General features: G+C 45.0%; 1 protein-coding gene across 12 annotated transcripts in view; it reads right to left on the bottom strand.

The window, feature by feature from the left end:
- The window catches only part of MYO9A (myosin IXA), a 175,545-nt gene that overhangs the window by 72,701 nt on the left and 76,899 nt on the right, over positions 1–25,945 (bottom strand). For 10 of the 12 annotated variants that reach the window (XM_059858011.1, XM_059858020.1, XM_059858015.1 and 7 more), the window contains one exon: positions 18,890–18,979. In XM_059858011.1, the coding sequence (XP_059713994.1) occupies positions 18,890–18,979 (90 nt within the window). Of the gene's footprint in view, positions 1–18,889; positions 18,980–19,250; positions 19,442–25,945 lie in introns of those variants that run through there. The other 2 variants (XM_059858022.1, XM_059858023.1) reach the window with 2 other exon arrangements.

Raw genomic sequence — 25,945 nt, 5'->3', positions numbered from 1 at the left:
TTCTGGTCTCTTCCACAAGTCTCCTTACGTGACATTTAGGCAGATCTGGAACGTGGTGATACTCATCAAACCATTTTTATTTTCCTCACAAAGCAAAATAAAAATAGCTGTTGCAATGCCAAAACAAATCTCTCGGGATCAAAGGGAGCAGGACATGTTGCACCCACACAAAAATATTGCTGATTCCAAACTGAGACAGATCAAACGTGCTTTGACTCGGCAGGTCAGGAAATAAGCCACAGACAAGGTTTTAATCAATACTTTCCTGCTTATCAAGCTAGAAAGGATCTATATATTATTTATTATATGCCAGAAACTCCACTTGTTGGGTTGGACAACTTTTGTTAAGATCCTGATATAACATATTTGAGTTCTTTGTAAGATTTCATTGCCAGATTAATTGTACTGAAAGTTGTCATGATCAGCATCAGATTCAGGCCACCTTAAAAACAGATAAACTTCTGGAAACATCTGTTAAAAGGAACAAGAGGAAGACAGATTTAAGAATTAAAATCTGCTTTTGAAGTGCTTTGGAACAAGGACTTACAGTTCCAGCACCAGCAGCCTGTGTTTTAGAAGGTGGGAAGGATGTAATCACAGGAATCCAAATTTACTCAAATTAAAAGTCTCTGTAAAACACATTTGTACACACAGAGGAGATTCTTAAGAACTGAGATTACAAAGTCACTAAATATATTTAAGCAAATCTGTCTGCTGCCATCCCACAGCACCCCCTGCTCCAGGCAGAATCCCTCACTCCTGCCTTCTGCACTTAGCTGAGGACTGAAATTTCAAGCTGGAATTATTCAAAATATTTGTTGGCAACCAGAAAATCCAGGGAAAGCAGGCAGGTTAAAATCCCTACCAAACTTATACATTGAAAACTACAAGAAAGACATGGTGGGGCTTGAGCCAGAGATGGAAACAGAGCTGGGAAAGGGTCTGGAGCACCAGGAGCAGCTGAAGGTGCTGGGAAGGCTCAGGGGGGACCTTCTGGCTCTGCACAACTCCCTGACAGGAGGGGGCAGCCGTGGGGTGAGTTGGGCTCTGATGCCAGGGAACAGGGACAGGACAAGAAGGAATGGCCTCAATCTGTGTCAGGGGAGGCTCAGCTTGGTGGAAAGGTTGCTCAGGCACTGGCACAGGATGCTCAGGGAAATGGTGAAGACTCCACTCCTGCAGGGATTTAAGAGCTGTGTGGATTATAGCACTTGGGGACATGGGTCAGTGGTGGCCTTGACAGAGCTGGGGAATGGTTGGACTCAGAGGTCTCTTCTAACCTAATTGATTCCATGATTCCAAGATGCTCAGCTAACCTTTTACAGACATTTCCACACGATTTTGCTGTAAGTTTCCCCCCGTGATCCTTATTAGATTCAGTGGTTTGACTGCTGACTAACCTAACACATGAGCAAGAGCAGCAATAGCTCAATTTGAACAACAAAACCTCAAATATTTGACATTTTTCAGACTAAGAGGAATAAACAAAGCCCAGAGAACAGAGGGTGGGTGAAAGCAAGTGCTGAAGGACTTTGAAAAGCAAAGAGCAAAAACTGCAGCCATATCTCAGTGACTGGATGTGCCAGGGAGCAGAAAGCAAAGAGATCCCACTGAGCTGGACTCGATGATCCTCGTGGGTCTCTTTCAGCTCAGGATATTCTCTGAGGACAAGGCCATCAAGATGCTGCTGGAAGCTCTGTGGTTTTAGCCACATCCTTCCACAGCCAAGAAGAACATTTTTCTGGAGTGTGGACCCCAATAAGCACAGTGAGATCCAGAGTGGGACTGAAATGCAAGAGACAGACCCTCTTCTCAATGACTCCATCAAACCAACCCAATCATGGAGAATATCTGGAACAGAAACTGACCTCTGGAGTTCAGCTTTAAGCATTTTTGACACAAATAAATCCATGGATGAAGGGCTTTTGTAACCAATAAATACTTCCTCTAACATTGTGTTTCAAAAGAGCCAGACTAAAATGAAGAACTGCTTCTGCTCAGGGCATTGCTTGACACAAAGTCAGAAAATTAAAAGACCAAAGCAAAGCAAAGTTCATCACTTTTGCATCACTTAGGAAGAGCAGGGTATTGGTGCACTAAGCAATTCTGAGTAAAAATCATTCCAAAGTGGTATTTATGAGATAGCTACAGGTCTCTAAAGACTTCAGGCATCCCAGCTCGTTGAGAGGTTTGTCCATTTTCCCTCATAACTAATGTGAAAGACAGCAAAGACTGACCCAGGACAGAGGTGAAAGGTGGTGGATGGATACTTGGGTTTGGGCAGCTCTTATGATCATCAAAACACAACTTAATATTATATTTGCACAGCCATGTAGGTACCTGAGTTTGCCTAGGAGAGTTTCTGAGCCTCACTCCATCACTGAAACTCCCAGAGTGCAGCCAGCACCACATGCTGCTCTCAAGAAAAGCAAGATAAAAAAAAACCAACCCCATTTTTCGTAGAAAAGATGCTCTTTTTACACACAAACATTGGACAACACTATCTGGTTTGGGCCACTGCTATGAAAAATGCACCTTAGGAAGGGCACAGTGCTCAGAGCTGGGGCTCAGACCCCAGTCCCTGAGCACAGCCTCAGTTAATGAGAAGTGGATTTAAATACAGCTGGAAAGTGAGTGTGAGCACCAAAACAACTTAAAGCCCTAATGAGGATTAAACACCGTGGAGTTTATTAACTGTGACAACACTTATCCCATCTCTCAGCATTATGCAAATCTAGGAAACACTGACAAAGAGGGGCTGACAGACTCAGTGGCTCAACACAACATTATTGCACCTTCAACAATTCTGATCAGCAGAACATTGTTAAATCCCAGCTTTTCAGTGGGGACATCACAGACATGGGGGCAAGGTCAGTGCACCCACTCCAGATTTTCTACAAGCTATGAGATCTTGAAAAGTTAGTATTTAAAAGCCATTTTTCAAGCACAGCTCTGGAAAATCTTTTCTTCTAGGTCCATTCCTTGGACCTAGAAGAAAAGATTTATTAGAAGGGAGGCTGACATGTTAGCCTCAAAGGCAACTTGGTGCTTTGCTGTACAGTTCACAAGACTTGCTCCATAGTTGGTCATGGTCCCTTTTACCTCCAGTTTTCCAGCATTTTCCCAGGAGACTGTGTGTGTGTGCATCCCATTAAGGACAATATTGACATTATTTGTTATAAACACGTTGCCAGCACCAGCATTCCCTACCAGGGCAGAACTCCCACCCATCCCAAAAATTATTGCTTCACAAGCAACACTCCTTGTAATTTTCCCAAGAACTCAAAATAGCTGCAAAATTGAATTTGTTAAAATAGGAGTGGTGTTGATACAGCCATAGGAGCTACCTATGGGTTCATTCTCTCCTGGTGAGCCCCCAGCTCTTCCAGAACATGTGCAGCTGTTTCCTGCCCTCCAGGAGGAAAACAAGCAGCACATTCCCCTTTCAGACTCTTATCAACAAATACTGAACAATTAAAGTTATTCCAAGGTGCAAGAAATGTTTCTTTCCAGGTGTGAAGTTTGCAGGATTTGGTGTAAAACATGAAGAACAAGTGTTCAATTACTTAATTAAAGTTGTGTGCCACAAAATACGTTTTCTTCTGCTGGAGAGAAGAAACAGAGATTCCTCTTCTCTTCAGGAAATCAGATGTGAACACAGGAAGAGAGGAAATATTCCTTTTTTCCTTAGGGCCTTTGATGGGCTTCCTATAATTTCTATACAAGGATGAAATGTGCTTCCAATGAAATGTTTGGGGAAAAAAAAAAAAAAGTAGCAGTAGAATTCTTCCTCTTCAGGAAATCCCTCAAAAAATCAAATGTGGATATGTGGTTTTAGTGGCTCTGTGGGAGCTTCATTTGTTTGCTGTTCTTTTAATAGGTGGATTAAGTTTTCAGCACATTCTCTGATTAATCAATTGGCATTTCTGCTCACAGGATTTGGCATTAAATCCCAGAAACCTGTTAATATCCTATCACAGAAATTATTTAGTGAGCTATTATCATAAACAGAATTAGATTTTCATTATCATTTGATGTCTGGTTTGAAATCCTTATCAGCCATTCCCATTTTCCCCCCATTTATTCTCTAAGGTGAAATCTGGCTTCATAATTACATTGGTACTTACTGTAACACAAATGTCTCACTCCAATATGGCTCAGAGGAAAAAACTACATTTTACAATCGACTGAATTTTACCCATGGTATTTACCTAGGCTTTTCAGATTAAAATCTCCCTCCCTCCATCACTTCTGTGGGTTTAACTGACATATTTAATTTCCAAGAAGGGGAAAAATCAGGAAAAGAGTGTATGTGTTTTCTTATTTGTTTCAAAGTACCTATTCAACAAAATCATGCTGCATGCAAGTAAATGATTAAAGAAATCAGTTTCTATTCTAAAAAAAACCAAAAATTAAATTTGTGTTTGCATTTAAAAGAAATGCACATATTAACAATGCTTGGCCACTGTGAAGAGGGATAGGATTTATCCAAGATTGGCACAAGCAAAAGCAGGAGGAACTCAAGGCTCTCCTAATGCACTTGATTTGGATCACCTAAAGAGATCTAATGACCAGGAACAGAAGCCAACCCCCCACAGCCCACATGTGGGCATCTCAGAGATGATGATCTACAGCAATCGTTAATTAACAGATTAAAAAAAGCAAACTGAAAATACAATTTTATTTGAATAGTGCTCAAGAGTGCCAGATACTACTTACTCATAGTGCTGCTGTCGGAGAAGTAGAGACCACATGAACTAAAACACTACAAAAATCCAGGTTTTATCTCTGACACTGCTACTGCTTCACAAGGGCTGAAAAAGCCCACACGGGAAGTGGCTGCAGCTTGGGTTTGTGGTTGTAGGGACAGAACTGCTGAGGGTGGATTGCTGGGTTTGACACTCCTGTGCTGAGATGGAGTAGCAACAAAGAGATGTAGCTGTGAGAGCTAAATTAGGGAAAGAGAAGAAAGCAAGGAGGATGGTGAGGAAGGAGAGCAGCAGCACACACAAAACTTGCTGGAGCACCAATGGCTCATCCCCAAAACTGGGAGAACATTTCTGGGTTTGAAGGAAGCAGACAGAAATCTCTCAGCTGCTGGACTCAGACAAGGACTAAATCCCTCTCCTGGTCCAAATGCAGGTTTCTTACCTTGTTTATAGAATCCCAGACTGGTTTGGATTGGAAAAAACCTTAAGGATCACTCAGTTCCACCCCCTCCCATAGGCAGGTGTCGTGGCATGTATCACAACAGATGGCCATGACACACAAAGTTTCACCATACAAGTTCAGAAAGCTTTAAGCACTCACCCAAACAGAGCAACACCAGATCACATCAGAAGTAACTTCATGTCACTTCAGGAGGCTGCAAGCATCTGCCCTTCTTGTTCTTTAGCCCAACCTTTTACACCCCTTGTATTTCATGTCACTTCAGGAGGCTGCAAGCATCTGCCCTTCTTGTTCTTTAGCCCAACCTTTTACACCCCTTGTATTTATGCACTGCACCTGTGTGCCCTCTGCTCCCTTTGGTGGTTGGTCAGTGCCCCTGGGCACTCCATGGCTCATTGCTGGCAGTGCTGCTCACCTGCTGCTCACAGCTGTACCCACTGGGGATGAGGCTGGGCCACAGCCCCACTCCCAATCACCACAAACTGGGTGCCTAGAGGCAGGGACACCTCCTGCTAGGCCAGGTTGCTCCAGTGCCATCCAGCCTGGCCTTGGACACTGCCAGGGAACCAAGGGCAGCCACAGCTGCTCTGGGCAATCTGTGCCAGAGCCTCTCCACACTCACAGCCAAGAACTTTTCTCCCAGTATCCCATCCATCCCTGCCCTCTGGCAGTGGGAAGCCATTCCCTGTGTCCTGTCTCTCCATCCCTTGTCCTCAGTCCCTCTCCAGCTCTCCTGGAGCCCCTTCAGGCCCTGGCAGGGGCTCTGAGCTCTCCCTGGAGCCTTCTCCTGTCCAGGTGAGCACCCCCAGCTCTACCAGTCTGGCTCCAGAGCAGAGGGGCTCCAGCCCTCAGAGCATCTCTGTGGCCTCCTCTGGACTTGTTCCAGCAACTCCACATCCTTCTGATGTTGGGGACCCCAGAGCTGGAGGCAGCTCTGCAGGTGGGGTTTCATAAGGGCAGAGTAGAGGGGAAGAATCCTCTCCCATGCCACGTGTCCTACTCCATCCATGGCCAGCAGGATGAACACACTAATCCAGGATGAGAACACTGTGATATTAAAATAATTTTAATGACTTTTTAGACATAATTAGTTTCTCAAAAGATTACTAGTGGTTTATAATTTCCTAGAGTTGCAAGTAACCAAGTAGCTTTTGAAGGATGTCCTTGTCCACCTGATGATATGTTGACATTGGAAAATTGTCTCTCTGGATAAACTTGTTGAATTGACTTGTCCCATCAGGATTTTTAGGAAGGGTGTTAGCATGGTTTGGGAAATCCCCTTAAAATGCCTCTGACTAATGCAGACTGGCAGGTTGGAGAAGGACCTTTGTCCAAGGAGGGTGATTGTGAAGGTACCAATTGGCCCAAGGCAGTCATGGAAGGTACTGAGAAATTGGTACAAGAGGAGGGAGAAGAATTAGAAAAGAGGTGTAACATAAAATTGGAAACTAATACCTAAACCCCCTCCTGAATGTGAGACCTTTTACAACTGATTTGGTGACAAAATCCTGAAGTGCCTTTGTGTTTGAGCATTATGTTGGGGCACCAGGCAGCATTGTATGGGAATGACATTACAGGCTATTTTTTCTCATTGGAAAATCCACCCCTAAGTTCTGGAAAACATCATTGACACTTGCATCCCCTGGATAAAATCCATTGGCAGGACAACCTGCTGCCTCCCAGCTCCAGGGTGATAGTGGAAGGTTTCTGCCAGGATGTGGCAGCCAGCCAGGAGGGCGGGAGCCAGAGATAGCCCAAGGTTTCAGTGCTTTGTTGTTGTTTTGCAAAGGACTTCCTTTGCAGGTACATTTATAGAACTAAAGCATAAAAATTAACCTTTACAGAATGCTCAAACTACTTTTAAGCCAGCTTTTCCTCTTTTCTGTTGTAATCAAAAATAAAAAAAGTATTTTTCACTCCTTTTCTTTCAATAATGCCTTTAAAGATATTTTTCCTCCTCCTTAATTATACCTAAAAATCACTAAAAAACCTTTCTTGCAGGCTGAAGCCAGAGTGGTGCACTGATGATCTGAGCTCTCTTAGGGAAATGACCCAGGAGAACGACAGGATTTTAATAAGATGTTCAGATAAAATATGAGTGTGGAAAATGACATCACACTTCTCCCGCCCAAGCATGATATAACACTCCTGGATGCCAAGTCAGGGATTAAGCTTGAGTCTGATATCCTGCAAGAGTATTTTCCTCTGGGTGTTAAGCCTCTGTTTAAAAAAAATACCCTAATCCTGCTTGTTTCAGCCCATGCCCTGGGAGCCAAGGGGAACCCTAAAGGCTGCTTGGTTCATCCCAGACACAGAACATGGATGGGGATAGAAACCAAATATGTGGGGTCACAACAGGGAAGGGAGCAGAACAGTGGGAAACCACATTTCTCCACACACACACGGGTGACTCAGGACCAATTTAATGGGCTGAATGTAGTGGTAGATCAGTTCTGGGTCATGAAAAGCTCCAGGTGAGCTGTCTGTGTGCTCTGGGAGACCCGAGTTCCCCCATGCCTGGGGCTGATTTCCCAGTGTGGACAGCAGGAGAGGGGGATTCTGTTCCTCTGCCCAGCTCAGGTGAAACCCCACCTGCAGAGCTGCCTCCAGCTCTGGGACCAACATCAGGAGGATGTGGAACTGCTGGAGAGAGCCCAGAGGAGGCCATGGAGATGCTCTGAGGGCTGGAGCCCCTCTGCTCTGGAGCCAGGCTGGGAGAGCTGGGGCTGCTCACCTGGACAGGAGAAGGCTCCAGGGACACCTCAGAGCCCCTGCCAGGGCCTGAAGGGGCTCCAGGAGAGCTGGAGAGGGACTGGGGACAAGGGATGGAGGGACAGGACACAGGGAATGGCTCCCACTGCCAGAGGGCAGGGATGGATGGGATATTGGGAAGGAATTCTTCCCAGTGAGTGTGGAGAGGCTCTGGCACAGATTGCCCAGAGAAGCTCCAAGCCCCATTCCTGGACGTGTTGAAGGCCAGGCTTGACAGGACTTGGAGTAACCTGGGCTAGTGGAAGGGGGTGAAATTAGATGATCCTTAAGGTCCTTTAAACCCACACCAGCCTGTGATTCTGTGATCCTCACACTATCTCACATACATTCCCACTGAAATGTTTGTGTGTTTCTGTGAATTCCTGTGACTTCTGAGTAGCACAGAAGGTATCTGAGTGCTCCTGCAACTGCCCTCTCCTTACTCATCCTTCCTCTCATTAGATGGATGCAAACACAGAAAATTATGTGGAAAACCTCAAATAAGAACAATAAGAAAATGGTTTTGGGGTGTGTTGAAGATCTAGTTTTGTGTCCCCACTGGTGGCAGGCAGGTTTGGGAAAGGACAGGTGGGAGACCAACCACTCCCGTTGCCATCCCCATCCCAGGCCAGAGCCTGCTTGTTCATTTTTAGAGTTGATTTCAAGTCTTGTCTCTCATATTGTCACTTTGCAGCTGATGACTGGAACACATTGTGGCTCTGCTTTTCAGAAACAGCCCCCAAAGCAGAGCCAGGAGCAAAGGAAACAAAGACAAATCTTGTTAGAGATTTCCTCTGAGTCCTGACTGCAAAGCCAGACAGTTACAAGCATCATCTTCCTAAAAAGATTTCACTCAGAGCCTTTGGATTTGGGCACTGTGGTTAGAAAGTGTCATCTGTAACAAATCAAAACTGGAAAAAAAAGGAAAAAAACCCACTCTCTCTTCCTGAAATTAAACCCTTCCAGAAAACAAGGCTGCAGCTCTTGCTTCTCCTGTGGAGAAGATGATGAAAGGAGACATGTGGAACATCCCTTAGGGAGAGATGCTCACAAAGAGCCACAGGAGAACAGAGCCACCAGGCAGCCAAGTTTGAAGGGTCCACTGATGACAAAATGTGTTCTCCTCCACCTTGGTGCATCCAGAGTCTTTTCTGCTAACAGCACAAACTGAGCTCCCATTCCACCCATGTTTTCACAGCAAAATCAATACAAAAACCAATTAATAAATTACTTTGTGTCACAGGAAGAAGTTGTGTGACCTGATGTGAGGAGGACATATTTAGGGAAATTTGCTCAGCACTTACAGTCACAAAGTAATGGGATCCTCACCAAGGAGTCCAATCAATCACCAAAACCAGCCCTCAAGCCTTTAAAAGCCAAATCCTGCCTTTAGATTGGTCCTTCCCAAGCAGAAGGCAAGTGCAGACAAACTCGTTCTGCCAGTGCACCATTGACATCATTCCAGGTCATTTTTACCATTTTTTTTGGCAAGGTTCCCCAAAGAGAAGTTATTGCTCACCACACCTCAGCTGTTACCCCTGCAGAGGCAAAGTTTGTGCAGGAGACCCCATCCAGCCACAGAACTTCTACACTTCCTCCTCTTAGAACCACTGACCAACAGCCCTGGGCTGAGGAAAAATATCAACCTGAATTTATTCAGATTGGGATTACACATGAAAATCCCATATTCCAAGCAAATGTACCAAAACCACACCTCTCGTGGGAAGAGCTGGGCAACTAAACCAGGAATGGTTTGTCTGCATCCCTTGAAAACTTTTCACATGATTTTAGTAGAAAATTAAGTAACTCTGTGACAATAAAGCATCTTTTGAGTAATCAGATGTAATTGAAAGAACCCTTTAAAGAGCTGAAGAATGGATTTGCTTTGAAAGGGCAGCTGGAGTGGGCTATAGGCAGAGCAATCCATGGAAAGTCAGCATTTCCCTTCCTGGAGTCCTGATCTTGGACTTTGTTCAGGAATCTTGGAATCCCAATGTCTTCCTTGTTTTCCCAGACATCAGTGCCAAATAAATAGCAGGAACACAGTTAACACACAGGAATTTCCATGGTGGCATGGAGCAGAAGAGTGACTGCAGCAGCTTTTGCACATGAGGATGTGCATTTCCAAGGGAAAAGGGAGGAACCTCATCCCACAAAAAGGTTTCTTTTGAAGTTCCACCCTCCCAGGTTGCCCTCATGTCCTGAAGCAGAGACAGAGTTGCTTGGCTCTTAAAAGCTTTGTGGAGTTTCAGTTTTATTCCATTAACATTTTTTCTGTGAATTCTGAATCCACTCATCAACACAGCAGCTCTTCAAAGGGCTCCTGATGAGCTCCTCACGTTAATAACCCGTGGTGACAATGAGTCTCCTCAGCTAATGGGTTTTGGGATAAGTAGGTGCTCCCAGCAGTTCTTCTGCTCACTTCCATTAAGTGTCCCTGTCCTCATACCTCAGGACTGAGAATTTTCATTTCTTCATGCTGTTAATTATTTTGTCTCCTTCCGACTTTCTCTCCTTGAATATTTTCAGGCTCGTGATTAATTGCAACTATGATCTTTTCCTTTGTTGTTTTTTTGGGGTTTTTTTAATCTCTTAGGTAATGTTCTGCCATTTGGCCCTGGAACTCAATTTCTTCTCCCTTTTAATGGGCTGAAAAAGGCATCAGCCAGTCCCACTACAAGGATATAGAGAAATGACACATCACTCAGTTCTTTGCTGTAATTAAATACCTTTTCGACTCATTACAGTTCACTCCACAAGGCTTCTCTACCTTGTGTCTCTGCCAATTTACTGTTATTGGGCTGAAAATTAGGTGTTTGTGCTGAAAATGAGATGTTCTGCCGGATTTAAAGTCCCTAACACAGCAGAGTTTATCATCCCAAACAACCATCCTGTGCTGGCCATTCCAAGTCTCTTGTATTCCTCAGCAAAAATTCATCCCAGGTGAAGAAGGGCCAGGTAAAATGACACTTGGTGATGTGAAAAAATAAAATCTCATGGTTTTGTGGCACCAGAAGAGAAAGATGTATCTGGCCCACTGCTCCTGGGCAAAGTTTCTCTCCTCTCTCCTCCCAAAGGACACAAATCCAACTCTCCTTCCACTCCAAGAAGTCTCTCTGGCTCTGCTGAGCCAGCACAGACACAGAGACAATGAACATGAGAGGATGAAAAGACAATGAAAGCAAAGCTGTGGAGCCCTCAGCAAATGTTTCCAGAAGACCTGGACTTTCCTCTCCTGCTTTGCTGTCACCCAAAACACAAGGTTTAGTGCTTGTCACCCCCTGCCTAATCCTGCACATCTCAGATTGTCAGGAGCCTGAATATTTTGGTTTGTAAATCTCACCAAAACTGCATTACTGCTTTTCTAAATAATCATGAGCTGATTTCACATGCACTTACAGCAGCACCTATTGATGCAGAACACAAAGCATTTCACAGATTTAATTGTAATTTGGGTGCTCTGGACACACTCACAGAACAGTTCCATGGTGACCTTCCAGGGCCACATAACAGCATGGAGCATCCAGCCACTTAAGAGCACCTGGCCATTTGAACAAAGGCATGGTCATGGAATGCCAGACAGGTTTGGCTTGGAAGGGACCTTCAAGGTCATCCACTTCCACTCCCTGCCATGGGCAGGGACACCTTCCACTAGCCCAGGTTGCTCCAAGCCCTGTCCAACCTCACCTTGGACACTGCCAGGGATGGGACAGCCCCAGCTTCTCTGGGCAACCTCTTCCAGGGCCTCTCCAGCTTCACAGCCAAGAATTTCTTCTCAATACCCCAATCTAACGCTGCCCTCTGGCAATGGGAAGCTGTTCCCCCTTGTCCTGTCCCTCCATCCTTTGTCCCCAGTCCCTCTCCAGCTCTCCTGGAGCCCCTTCAGGCCCTGGCAGGGCTCTGAGGTTTCCCTGGAGCCTTCTCTTGTCCAGGTGAGCAGCCCCAGCTCTCCCAGCCTGGCTCCAGAGCAGAGGGGCTCCAGCCCTTGGAGCTTCTCTGTCCCCTTTGGACTCTCTCCAGCAGTTCCACATTCTCCTGACACTGGGGACCTCAGGGCTGAGGCAGCTCTGCAGGCAAGGTCTCAAGAGAGCAGGGGGGAGGGGAAGAATCCCCCCTGTCCCTGCTGCCCAGGTTATGGGGGAGTTTGGGGCTGCTGGCCCAACATCTGCTCCCCAAGAGCTGCGTGCACTGCTTTGCTGGAGGTACAACTCAGTCCCCTTCAGTTCCTCTGAGTTTTCAGACACCCATTTTCCATTTACAATTCTGAATACACATTCAGTTAAATACAGGGCATGCTTATAGTGACATCCATCACAACAAACAACCAGCTCCAACAGCTCTCCAGAATTAAAGGAAGGCAGGAATCAGGTCACTTGTTGACCAAGAAGTTGTCTCACATCTTTTATTTCCCTTCTGTTGCACAATTTCACATCAGATTTTTCCCAAAAGTGTGAATTAATGCTTTCTAACCCTTAGGGTAAAATGTCCTTGATCACAAATGGCTTAAAATGATAAAGATCTGTTAAAATAATGTCTATTAGCAAAGTCACTTGCTTAAGAAATACCAACTGTATTGGTTAAATGAAGTTAATGAATTGAAAACATCATGGAAATTTTTTTGTTTTTTTCCTGGAGGAATGTAAAACAGAGCTTGTTAACAGATGTATTTACTTTGATAATGAGTTTTGCCTCATTGGATGAAAAACAGGGCAAAAATGCAGAGACTGGTGAAAAACAGACAAGCAGGTGCTGGAAACCAGCCTGATAAACAGAACAGATGGGATGGAAACCAGACAGGGATGCTTGTGGAGCTCAGCCACAGGATTGTCTCCAGCATGATGGAAAGGGATGGAACCACCAACCAAGATGGATTTGAGAGAGTTAAATGAGTGGATGAGCCAAGGCATATTCCAACGGCCTTGGAGACCTGTAGTGAGCAGAGATGGAAAAAACCTGAATTCCTCAGATTATTTAGATAGAAGCAGGAAGACAGATGTGGCCCAGGAGAGCAGCTCCTTGCACGGATTAAGATGATACTCAGATTACAACCAGGATCAAGAGAAAGATTTTTAAGAACCCCCAAGTTCTGCACAAAGACGTGACTGAAGTGCTCTGCTCCCACGTCTCCCACCAAACATCAGTCAAGTCACGGCATATTTAGAGCATCTTTTTTTTTTTTCTTTTGAATACCTGAACTGTGGCTTGTGAAACCTTCCTACCTCAGTGTAACTGCAAAAATGCACATAATAATATATGAAAAAAAAGAGCCCAGAGTCTGGAGTTGAGGGGCACTTTGAGAGGGACAACAGCAACCCACAGCATATTATTTTGCTGCCATTGAAATCCCATTTTTTCCCCTTTTTCAGCTATGTGCCTTCTGTATTTTGCCTTATTAAGGAGAAGATGGCTGGGGCTGCAGAGATGCCCAATGCTCAAGACAGATCTGAATGAAAACAGTCCAATCACCACTACTACCACTGATGGCTCTATTGCTCCCATGGCCTTTTCCAAGGGTCCTCCTCACTGCTAAATGCTAAGTGGAATCTTCCAGCTCACTGTTACCACACGCTGCACTGTGATTTCTCTGCAAACCCATGAAGTGCTGCTGGCTCCATTAATGCACCATCTCACTTCTGATAAAGTCTTTGGCAGCTGTTTTTGACAACAGTCCAAGACCTCAGCACAAAAGTGCAACCTTTAATGTCTGTGCAGCCTTTTCCCTAAGTTTATCTATGGCCTAAAGCTTCTAAACCTTTGTGCTCGCCCAAACTGTGCAGTTGTTTCAAACACTGCATTAAAACACCATCCAGTGCTATAAAAGGAAAAATGGATGGTTCCAGGAGGCAGCTCCATGGCAGATGAGCCACTGTGGCTCAGGAGATAAGAGGCAGCTGCCAGAGATGAATGTAAGCATTATTTATTAATGGGGTGTCGCTGATTGCCAGAGGTGCTGGAGGTGCAGCCAGGGAGGATGGCAGCTCCCCTGCAGGGCCCCAAATCAAGCCACAGCCACGAGAGGCAAAACAAAGCACTCTTGATTTTTCCCAAAATACCAGATCTCCCCTTGACTGCCCTCTCCTTAATTTCAGAAAGAGCTGTAGCTCCAGTGACATGGAGATGTACTTGAATGTTAATACCATGGTCAGGCACAACCTCTAAACAATAAACCATGAGTTACTGAATTATGAGAAAAGCACATTATGCTTTGTAGGCTCTTCCTGAAAAACCACATGCTCATCCCACAAACCCTGTAACACCTCAAGGATGGGCACTGGAACACCTAGAACCCCACCCAGGTGTTTGGCTCACAACTATTTATTTGCTCCTACCTATGGCCCTGCTCCAGCAGGTGCTGCTGCCAAACACCTTGAATGCTCCTGGGTAAAATAAAGTAAAATGAAATCTTCTCTCTGCTGGGAAGAACTCGCTCAGCTGAAGACGACGGGACCAGCAACTGCTGGCACACAGGAGACCCTGATTTTAATTGCTGGAATCCCACCTCCTCACTGGACTTCAGCGCTACATTTAACCTGACAGCTGATCTAGATCAAAGACTGAGTTGGGAGGGATCTTAAAGCCCATCCCTTCCACCCCCTGCCATGGGCAAAGACACCTCCCAGTAGGTGAAGTTGCTCCAAGCACTGTCCAGTGTGGCCTTGGACACCTCCAAGAATGGGACAGCCACAGCTTCTCTGGGCACCCTGTGCCAGAGCCTCACCACCCTCACAGGGAGGAATTCCTTCCCAGTATCCCATCTAACCCTGCCCTCTTTCAGTTTGAAGCCATTCTGCCTTGCCCTGTCACTCCAGGCCCTTGTAAAACTCACTCTGGAACCTTCCCCTTTAGGTACTAGAATCCAGTCCTTGGATCCTCCAAGATCATCCAGCAGAATAATTATATGTGGGCAAGAATCAAAAAGTCTTGAATTTATTAAAAGAAACGTAGAATTTACAAAGTCAATGTTTCTGCCTAACTTTAAAATGGCACATTATTCCTGAGGGAAAAGCCCAACTCAACTCCTGAGGCAAAATCACCAAGAAGAAGCCCTAAGAGAGGAAGCACAATATGAATAAACAGAGGTTTATTTACTGGTGGTTGCCAGTTGCAGCTTCTCCTTCAACACTGCAGGCTTCCAATGGCTGGGAGAAGAGAAGGTTTCAGGGAGACCTCAAGAGCCCCTTCCAGTGCCTGAAGGGGCTCCAGGAGAGCTGGAGAGGGACTGGGGACAAGGGATGGAGGGACAGGACACAGGAAATGGCTTCCCACTGCCAGAGGGCAGGGTTAGATGGCATACTGGGAAGAAATTCCTTCCTGTGAGGGTGGGCAGGCCCTGGCACAGGGTGCCCAGAGCAGCTGTGGCTGCCCCTGGATCCCTGGCAGTGTCCAAGGTGAGGTTGGACAGAGCTTGGAGCAACCTGGGCTGGTGGAGGGTGTTGCTGTCCAGGGCAGGGGTGGAATGAGATGAGCTTTAAGGTCCCTCCTAACTCAAACCCATCTGTGATTCCATGATGTCCATCCACAAGTTGTCCTCACTTTGCAGTACCTTCTACCCAAAACATGCCAGAATAAAAGATGTAGTTTGACCCAAATTCCTGCAGAGATTAACAGAACCAGGAGCAGTCAGTCTGGTATCAATTCATAACAGAAAGAGAATGTTTCAAGCAAGCTGCCAAGTGTCCAAACCACTGTTTCTAAAAAAAAAGCCCCAAACCACAGGACTGTGTTTCCAATCAGCACACAAGAAGGCAGGAGCGTGCAGCCAGCCAAGAATGTGACATCACTGCAAATCCAACTAAGTCAGCTTCTCCATGTGCTCTGGGGCTGTAGCTCAGGGAAAGGGAAGAGAAAAGGCTTGGCTTGGAAAATAAAACTCCAGTCTCAGCTCTGAAACCTCCAAAATACCAAAAGGCTAACTCTGCCCATTCAAGACTATTAAGGGGGTGACAGTTGTCACAGCAGGATCCTAAGGACACAAACCTCTCAGAAGCCAGGCTGGGATCATGGAATGATCACACTCACTTTCCATGAAAAGCATTTCTGCACAGAATTGTCATCTCCACATTCTCCAACACTGATGAAAGGGAAGGGCAAATGTTAGCCCCTGTGCCAAGCACAGAAAGTGAAACAGTCCAGAATGGAGCAGATGCACATGGGAACCTCATCAAAGCTCAAAACCCATCCCAAACCTAAATCTCAAACTTTTTATGTGGAACCCCAGGTAGTTTGGGCTGGAAGGGACCTTAAAGCTGGTCTCAATCCATCCCACACCATGGGCAAGCTCCATCCAACCTGGCCTTGGACATTTCCAGGGAGGTAGCATCTACCACCTCTCTTGCAACCAGAAGACTGGTAGATCCCACCTGCTCTTCTTGTTGGGGTAAAGAAGCAAGGACATGCCAAAATGACATTATGCAATCCTTTTTGTGAGAGCAGAGTCTATTCCAGACAAACTCCACTGAAAATTTCAGTGTACCAAGCTATGAAAAAACCCACAGGCATCTGAAGAATAAAATAGCTGCTGTATCCATCAGGAAAGGCAGCTGCCCATGAGCTACAGAGGTCGTGGTGGGAGACCCATGTCTGCAAATCCTCAAACCCTCAATGGCTCCATCCATTAGAGCCAACTATAATGCTTCTTTGTTAAATACACAGGAATGACCAGCCCGTTAATTCCCAAGAGCCCAGTGAGTCATGAGTGGGGATTATCAGACATCAGCAGTCTTTGTGAAGTCCCAAATGTCAAATGAATCCCATTCTTCCTTCCTGATTCAGACAGATCTGAATTTAAGTCACTCCTCCTACTCCCTGAGCCAGAGGAAGACCAGGAGAAGGCCTCTTACCATGGGGAGGTTCAAGTTGGAGCATCTCAAATTCTGCTCTCTGAGCAGTGAACCTGCTCTCAGAGAGAGGTCACTGCTGGATAAAATTTGGTGGTTGGGATGCTGATGATGTAAGGAGGTAAACAAAAAGCATGAGAGGTGCTCATCTTAACACAATTCACAGGTTCTTCCAAAATGATTTTGTCATGGAGATCACATCAACCATTCCCAAAGCAGCCTGGCTCCTTCATCTTCCCTGACAGCCACCACACACTGATCTTTCCTTTCTTCTACTGATATTGGTGATAAACCTTGCTAAGGTGACACCTGGGGTTTGGGAGCAGCCCTGTCACCAAAAACATTTGGGAAAGCACTTGAGAAACTTATGCTGAGCCACTTTAGTTCTAAAGAGGCATCTTCCAGCTCAGTAGGAGACTGTTCCCAGCAGTGTCAATACACTGCAGATGTTGGGCAGAAGGTCAAGGGAGGGGATTTTGCTCCTCTGCCCTGCTCAGTGAGACCCCACCTGCAGAGCTGCCCCAGCCCTGAAGCCCAACACAGAAAGGAGATGGAGCTGCTGCAGAGAGTCCAGAGGAGGCACCAGAGTGATCAGAGGAATGGAGCAGCTCTGGTCTGAGGAAAGGCTGAGAGAACTGAGGTTGTTCAGCCTGGAGAAGAGAAGGCTCCAGTGCCTGAAGGGGCTCCAGGAGAGCTGGAGAGGGACTTGGGACAAGGGTCTGGAGGGACAAGACAAGAGGGAATGGCTTCAAACTGACAGAGAGTAGGATTAGATGGGATATTGTGAAGAAATTCTTGGCTGTGAGGATGAGGCCCCGGCACAGGTTACCCAGAGCAGTTGTGGCTGCCCCTGCATCCCTGGAAGTGTTTCAGGCCAGGTTGGATGGGGCTTGGAGCAACCTGGTCGAGTGGTAGGTGTCCCTGCCCACGGCAGGAGCTTGGAACAAGACCATCTTTAGGGTCCCTTCCAACCTAGCCCACTCTATGATATTCTAAGGACCCTCCAGCAGAAGGGTAGTTGTAGCTCAGTTCTAAACTTTTCTAGCCATTTTTTAAATGTCTGTGCCCAAGATGAAGGAAAAAAGTAGAAAAACCACATTGATTAAATGTCCATTACAAAGACCCAGAGAGTTCTTGTGTGCCCTTTGTTAGGGCACATTTCACCTCTGCACAAAGGCAACACTTCATTTCTAAAGATTAAAGCTCAGTAACAGGTACTGAGCTTAAACACATCCTCAAAGTGGGAGATTTTTTTTTTTCCCCCCCTGGAAAAAGGAGTCAAAATATCTCCAGCTGACCCCCAGTGACAACATGATGTCTTTAGTTACTTGTGACACAACAAGCTGCTCAAGATGCTATTCTAGGTGCTCTGAATTCTCACACAACCCTACAGCAAGAGGGAATGGAGGGACCAAGCATGGTGTGATGCTTAGTGTTCCTAATCTGGGAGATACAAGAAGATTAGAGGCAGAAACAGCCAAAACAAGTAGTTCAGCAGAATGGAACTGATGTATTTTGAAGAATATAAGAGGAAAAAAATTATTTCTCTTTACCAGCCACAGAATAGAATTCAGAATTCCTGAAAATCCCATATAACTACACTGGAGTCTGAGAGAAGCTGATGGATTTGTGGCTGATCCAAAGCATCACACAAGGGCCCAGGTTTTGAGGGGTCTGAGGTAAAGCTACTGGGAATCTCCTATGGAGATCTGCAGCTCCTGCCATACAAGAACCACACTAACACAGGCACTCAAGAAGGCAGTAAAAATTTCCTGGAGTCTTGGGTCAGCACTCTGCTCTGGAATCAGTTCTCCAGCTTAAGGAATGATGTCTGGAGATGAACACCTGCACCCACACATACACTCAGCAATGCACAGCTCTGCTTTGGACAGCTCTCACACAACCACAGGTCATTAAAGCACTCACAAGCCATCAGAATAAAGTACAAGCCTGCCTTCCAGGAATGGAATAGAAGAAAAGTCAATCATTTCCTAGATTAGGATGCTCATTAGCTTCTCCTACATTATTTTGACATAAATAAATAAAAACTGAAAGAAACTCTGAATGTGCATCTCAAAGTGTTGAAAACCATTCCAAGAGCTGCCTTTTAATAACAAACATCATGTACTGACCTCTGCTAATTTGTATGGTAAGATCAGCTTCTCTCCCACTGTCACTGTCTTTCTGGTCACCAGGGCCTCAAACAGCATCTCTTCTTTCACCTGAAACAAAAGCACAGATGTTAATGATTATTTTAGTGACCTTTTTTAAAATTTTAAATCCAGTTTAAAAAATGCTAATATTTAAACTTAAAATAAAATTCAGTACAAACACAGTCAAATCTCAAAATTTAATTAAAAAAAAAAACCAAAACAACACTTTTGCCAGCCCGTGCAGAGTTAAGTTCGATGGGTAAAAATATGCCATTGGGACGAGCCAACTCAGCACATAAATCCAGCATCAGAAACCTAACACCATGGTATTCAAAGGAACCTGATTTTCTGCATTCAGTCACCCCAGTTGTAGCAATTTCCCAGTGGTTTCCTTATTCCCGGTACAGCTCCTCTCTCTCACACTTTCTCTTGGCAAAATAAGTCAACTTTACAGTGTTGTCCAGATGAAATCATACAAATTACTCTAGAATAAGCCAAGAAGTGCAATCAGTTTCAGAGACATCCAAGAGGAGGAGGGGGTTTTTTGTGCTTTTAAGGGTGGGGAGGAGTCAGAAGGAGGAAGAAACTCTTGGAAAAGCACGTGATATTTACTCTGCTATTGGCACTGGATGTTTACTCCCTAAAGCCCCAGTTCCTGGTGAGGTGACAGTCTCTAATCAGCCCTCACAGGTCTGCAGAACAAAACTCAGTTGTGCAAACACAGACACTTCAGCAAAGAGGAAACCAGTGCAGCTGTTGGGGAAAAGCCACTTTCCCAATCAGCTTCAAGACCCTCTCACCCTGAGGAGTTCAGGTGTCCTCTCTCCCAGAATTCATCAGTTAGAATTCATCAGAATTCATTCACCTGAAGACTTTGAGTCAGTGATTGATCTTCCCTAAATTTCCAAGTCAAAAAAGACATTGTGAGGCTGGGTGGGAATCTTGGAGCCCAGAATTCATGGATGTGGACTGATCCAGAGAAGCTGCACTGAAGTCTCTACAAACTGCTTATCCTACCTGAAGGACTCCATGCAGGTACCAGATCTCCTCTGGACATCTCTGATTGCTCAAAATCCACATTCCTGAAGCCATCCAAGGCTATATTTTTATCACAGGGAAACCATTTATGACTTGACAAGGAAAATGGGAAACACAGAGGTCTATCAATTGAACTCAGTGATCTGAGAGGTCTGTTCCAACCAAAACAATTCTGTGTACGTACTTTGACTTAAGGGTTTAATCCTGGAATCAGCATGAAGAGGAAATGCAAACAAGACAGTGGAAGGTCAGGAATCTCCCAAACCATAGCAATAATGATGCCCTTCTTTACAAAAGTCTCTTTCTGCCAAAACTACTATTATGGGAGTCTCCCTGATAAAACCCAGGGAGTTTTTATACAACTGATTCTTCCTGCAACAAGAACTTGTCACTTGTGGAAATCAGAATACATCAGGTCACCTATATATGATGTCACCTGCCAGCAAGGTCACTATCACTGGAAATGACACTTCAAGGTTCATTTCTTTAGTGCTCAGCACTACTCAGGAGCCCCCAGTTCCTACAATTCATTTTTACCCTTCAAAATCAAGCAGGGAAAAAAAAAAAAATCTTCTGGTTCATCCAGAGATCCACAGCAAGATTCCACATTTGGTTCCTATTCCTCTACATTCACCAAAATGTGTGATTTTGTAATTTTCAGCTCTGTGGACAATTTTCCAGCAGCTCTTGACTGTGGGACCATCAGCTGCTCTCCCTCAACTGCACAACTTGGAACAAAAGTGAGTTTCACACCCTCCATTATCCTCCTTCAGGGATGCTGCAAACCCACAGCCAGCATGCTGGCTTTTTTTAATTATCTAAGGCAACAAGGCAGAGGGGTGTTAGATGGTTCCTAATCAAAACAGTCCAAAGAAATATTCCTCAACAACATAAACACTTCCAAGTCCCAGATTTGTCAGCAAACACAGGGATTTTAAGCAAATTAAACAACTACCCACGCCATCCCTCACCATCCCCATCTCATGGTCACTCTGGTTCTTTCTCTCCCTGCTCTCTGGATTAAGGGAACCTGTGAATGTGCATCCTTCTTCTCCTGACCCGTGGAGATCCCATTAAATCGTCTTGTACAAAAACACTCTTGGCAAGGATGGGAATCCCTGCATCTCCCCAGGCCCCTGCCTGCAATCACCACCCAGTGGAGCTTGATCTTGATTCCTTCATCACCTCTGATGAGCACCACGGGTGCAACCAAATCATCCTGATCTGCATTCAAGGTCACAGCGTGAAAGTAGCTGACTCCTGATGCCAGGGAGGAGCCACTGGGCTTTCTAAATAAAAACTCAGCACGTGCTGATGACTAAGGACATGGAGGTACTTACAGCTTCCCCACATCCTACACTTCCTCCTCCAGTAAGTGTGTAACACTAGAATAGGAACACCCATTGGTGCAGAGTAGCAAAGAGGAGAACACCACTTATTCCTTTCCTTTGTGCCCTAGGAGTTTCACTCTTGGGTCACATTTCATGGATTTTTGCTTCCTGGTGCTAAAGGGCATGGCCTGCTCTCCCTCCTAAACATGGCCTGCAGGAGTTTAGATCTTAATTACAGGGACAAAATGCAGATTTAAGACTTTGCTGCCACAAGTGGGCTCAGAGAGGGCTGGAAGCCTCAAGCTCCATGAGCCAGTGAGGAGTGACCAGCAGTGCCACAGCTGGGAATGCCAGCGGAGCACGGCGGGAGCTGGGAGCCAGCAAGGGCTGGGTGGGAGCCAAGGCAGGCAGAGACTGCTCCTCCAGTAATTCTGGGCTATTATGTTAGAGCAGCTGAAGAAAAATGAACCACTTCCAGCTGGAGAACAAGAAAACATCAGGTTTTGTCTCTCCTTCCATATTTGAGGAAGGGATTACAGTGCTGAGTGCTTGCTCTGCAGACACCTCATGTGGAGTAACTGAAAATAAATTCAGATTTCTATCAGCTCTTCTTGGAAAAGAGCTGAACCTTTTCCTCAGACTTTCTTTCAAATAACCAGAGAGTTAGAAAGGATGAGAGGGAGTGGTTGGAGCTGTGTTAGGGAGGTTTAGGCTCTTCCCCCAGAGGCTGGTGGGGGCACTGAAGAGGCTCCCCAGGGTCCCAGGGCTGCCCCAGCTCAGGGAATGTTTGGACAATGCTCTCAGGCACAGGGTGGGATTGTTGGGGTGTCTGTGCAGGGCCTGGGTCTGTGAAGTTACACTCAATGGTATTTGTGGATCCCTTCCAACTCAGCATATTCTGTGATTCTCTGAAGTTTTTTGACTCTAATTCTGGCTCAAAATTTTGCATCTAACGATGATATCCCTACTCATTGCAGGGATGTTGGACCAGATGAACTTTGGAGGTCACTTCGAACCACAGTCATTCTGTGATTCTACAAAACATCGTCTGAAAAACAAATCCAGAAGAAAAAGCTGGAAGCAAGCACTGTCTGCTCCATAATCCTCACCCCCTCCCCAATTAATTTCCAAGACATTTATCACAGGAGGAGCCCCAGCGCCTGTGAGATCCCTCTGGGAAGCTGAAGGCCATTTTTTAGTGGAAGAAGAACTTGAGCACATAAATCTCCTGGAGAGGCCAACTTTAGCTCCAAACACAAATGTGCACTGGGAGATCTGGCAAAACTAATTTAGGGCATTTGATAACTTGTATTTACCTTTATTTGCATTGAGGTTAGGTACTGCATTGGTTACCTAAACCTAAAAACTGAATACAAAACTGCTCCACTGAGCAAAGAAAGATTTATCTCCTTCCTCAATGCTCCATCCATGGAAATAATTTCCCATTTTAGTAAACACACACAATTAAAACATCCCTACTGTTCTAAAGGAAAACAAAAGTCTCTTTTAAGGTCAGCTAGATAATCTCTAATATATATTATTTTTATTAATAAGCCCACAAATGAGCTTTTCCAAGCTTTTCCCCCAGAAACACAAAGGTTTTACCCAGTTTTACACAACTCTCTATGATTTCTGCCCAGGCCCTGGGATATTTGCAGTGCTTGCACAGGACTCTACGTCTGCTTGATCCATCAGGCAGCCTTGACATCACTCCCCAGCACAGCATTTCAGCAGAGTTTAAACAAAGGCTCTGAAAAATCTGCCAAAAGCATCACATAATCCACACACTATATCTATTCCTGAAAAAAAAAAAAAATGGAATCAGGGATTTTACTGTAAATGAAACAATGATCTGCAGAGTCTGGCCAAAATCCTCTATTGAAGTTTCAACAAATGCTGCTCTGGATGGTTTAATAAAGCAAAAACATATTGCATGGGGTTGTTGATATCTAAGAAAAAGCAAATCCATTGCAGATCATCATCTCCTCCCAGATTCCTTCAAAAAAAATCTCAGTATTAGCTTCATTTTATAGGGACACAAATCCCATCCCACAGAGGGAGGACAGCTGTGCAGTGGTGTTGCATTAACTGGTGCAGCAGGGAAATTCCCCCAGCTATCGTTAGAGGTCCCAACACAAACCAACCAGCTCATGGGAATTGGGGCCAGATTCCCCTTTGCAGTGGGAGAAGACCCTAATTTTGCCTAAATTTTTCATTTCAGCCAGGCTGGTGCTTCTCCTCCTGCCCTTGGAGGCTACATCCCCATGGAGGCCACGCTGGTGCACCTCTGGCTGCTCTCAGAGATGGCCAATGCAGCTCCAGTTGGATTTTTTCTTTCTCTTTTCTGTGTCAAATCCTTGACTGAACAAATCCAAGGAGTCACTTGAGTATAAGGATCAACCCAGAAGTTCCCCCAAGATAAGGAAGTATCAGATCACAGTTTCTTCCATCCCTTTGTTGTGCTCTGGATGGTCCCACCAAACAGCCAGTGACCACAGGAAAGGAAGTTCAACTCCCTGTCAACTCCTATTACTTTTATTCTGAGATGATTTTTCACTTATTAGTGTCTAATGCCAAGATCTGGAGAGGGGATTAACAACTTTTTCAAGCCAACTCATAATTTCAGCAACAATGGGAAAAGCAAAACTGTTCAGTGACCACAAAGAAAAAAAGAATGTAATACAAATAATTACCCAAAAGAGACAAAATACAAAGTGTCAAATGTTTTAACCAGTATTTTAAATCTCTGGCTGAGTAGAACTCATTGCACTTAAAGTGGAGAGCTGTAATGAATAAGGAGTGGTGGCTGCTCTTTTTAATGATGCTTCATCTGCCTGAACCCTTGGGTTCTTCCTTTGGGTCAAACCTGAATAAGCAGCAACATATGTAGAGGTCTGCAAAGAGAAATGTGGCATTTCATAAAGATAAATGAAGTCTGAAAATGAGATTATTGGCTTTATTTCAGCTAATTTCAGTGGGTCTGTTGAAAGGTTTACACTTGGAAGCAGCAAATGCTTCCAGTTCCATGGATCAATTATCACCTAAAAGCAACTTAAGGGACAAACAACACCACTTACCCAAACTCAGTGATGCATTTCATCAGATCCTACCTCCATGCAGCAAGCATTGTCCCAATCTAATTAACAAGCATTTTATGTTCTAGATGGTCATCTAATTTGCCAAAAGAATTACCATGATGAACAGAAATCTATCAATTTGCTCAGATACATCAGATATTAGTGGTTAGGGGGGTTTTTTTGTTGTTTTTTTTTTTTTCAAATGCTGAAAAATAAATATATTTATTGATTTTTACATCTTGTTGACACTACCTGGGACTGCTGTTCCAGCCCATGGCATCAAGGCACCGTTGGATTGACATGGCTCAGCCAATGCTTCATTTCACATAATCATGTGTAAAACCACCCCGTGACCTCCCCACATGCAGATGTTGCAAAAGGGTTTGTTTGCAAAGGCAAAGACCCAAAGCCTGGAACTTTTTAAGCTCTCTAAGTCCCTCTCTTACTCAAAGCTTTTTTAAAAAACAATTACTTAACTGACTTGGCCACATTTAACAGGGTAAAATCAACAACATTCTCCTCCCCACTTATATTTTCCTTCTGTTTATTTCTGCAATCTCCAAGGCCAAGTTGCAAAGAGCATCCAGCTGTTCAAACCATATTTTACAGAAGCTTTCCCCTCCCTAAATTCAAAGTATTAATGAAGTGCTATGAAAATCCCTGGGAGCCAATTCCCAAGTTCTGTAGGTAGGGAGATAACACAACAGCTATTTAATGGAATGGATGGGAAGAGCACCATGTGTTACACAAAAGGACAAGTTGCCTTCTGACTCCACCATAAAATCAGCACAAATTCACCTTCCAGACCATCCAGGGAGTACAAAAGGGTAAAGATAATTGTTGCTATAAGCAACTACAAGAAAAACAGTTCAGTTGCAAGAGGTTTAGAGCATTTCAAGGGAAGTGAGAGCAAAGGGGAGGTTCTGGCCACCTCAATCCATGTCAGAAGGTTTTTGAGCTCAGCTCCTGAAGGCTGAAGGCCAGCAGGACAAGTTGGCTCATTCAAGACTTTTCTCATGAAAAGAAGTACCACAGCTTCCTAACCTGCTTGGGCTGACAGAGCAGATCTCCTAAGAACTCATTTAATGCTTTTGCACTGATTTACAGAGCTGGGCCAGCCAGGTGGAGACCTACAAACCCTTCCCAAGGGACACCAGCACAGCAGTGGCTCACAGAGGCTAAGGTATCAGGTCCTCAACAGCAGATAATCAATAGATGCACCAAAGAATTCCACAACAGGCCCATAAATACATAAACAGGGACTAGAGGGGTGAGATGGGCCTACAGATTCCCTTGTGGAATCTGGCAAGTAATAACAGACAAAAAACACAGTGAGAGAGCTCAGCACCTCCTACAGCCAGCACAGAACAAAAACTTGGGGCTGTAGTTGTACAACTGCTCGAGTTCCTCAGACAGAGTTTGGAACAGATTTGAGGAGCACCAGCTGAAGGCTGGCAATTGAAGACACTGCCATGTTGGACAGCAGGATTGCTTTGCATCTACACCCTGCAACCACTCACATTTAATCACAGAAATAGGATTTTAACCTGAAGCTGAAGAGTAGGGGCAAAAATCCTCCATGAAAAACC

This window comes from Haemorhous mexicanus, chromosome 13 (genome assembly GCF_027477595.1).
Source record: "Haemorhous mexicanus isolate bHaeMex1 chromosome 13, bHaeMex1.pri, whole genome shotgun sequence".
In the NCBI taxonomy this organism is placed as follows: Eukaryota; Metazoa; Chordata; class Aves; order Passeriformes; family Fringillidae; genus Haemorhous; species Haemorhous mexicanus.
Note: the sequence above shows the minus strand (reverse complement) of the source record. Positions and strands in the feature narration are given on the sequence as shown.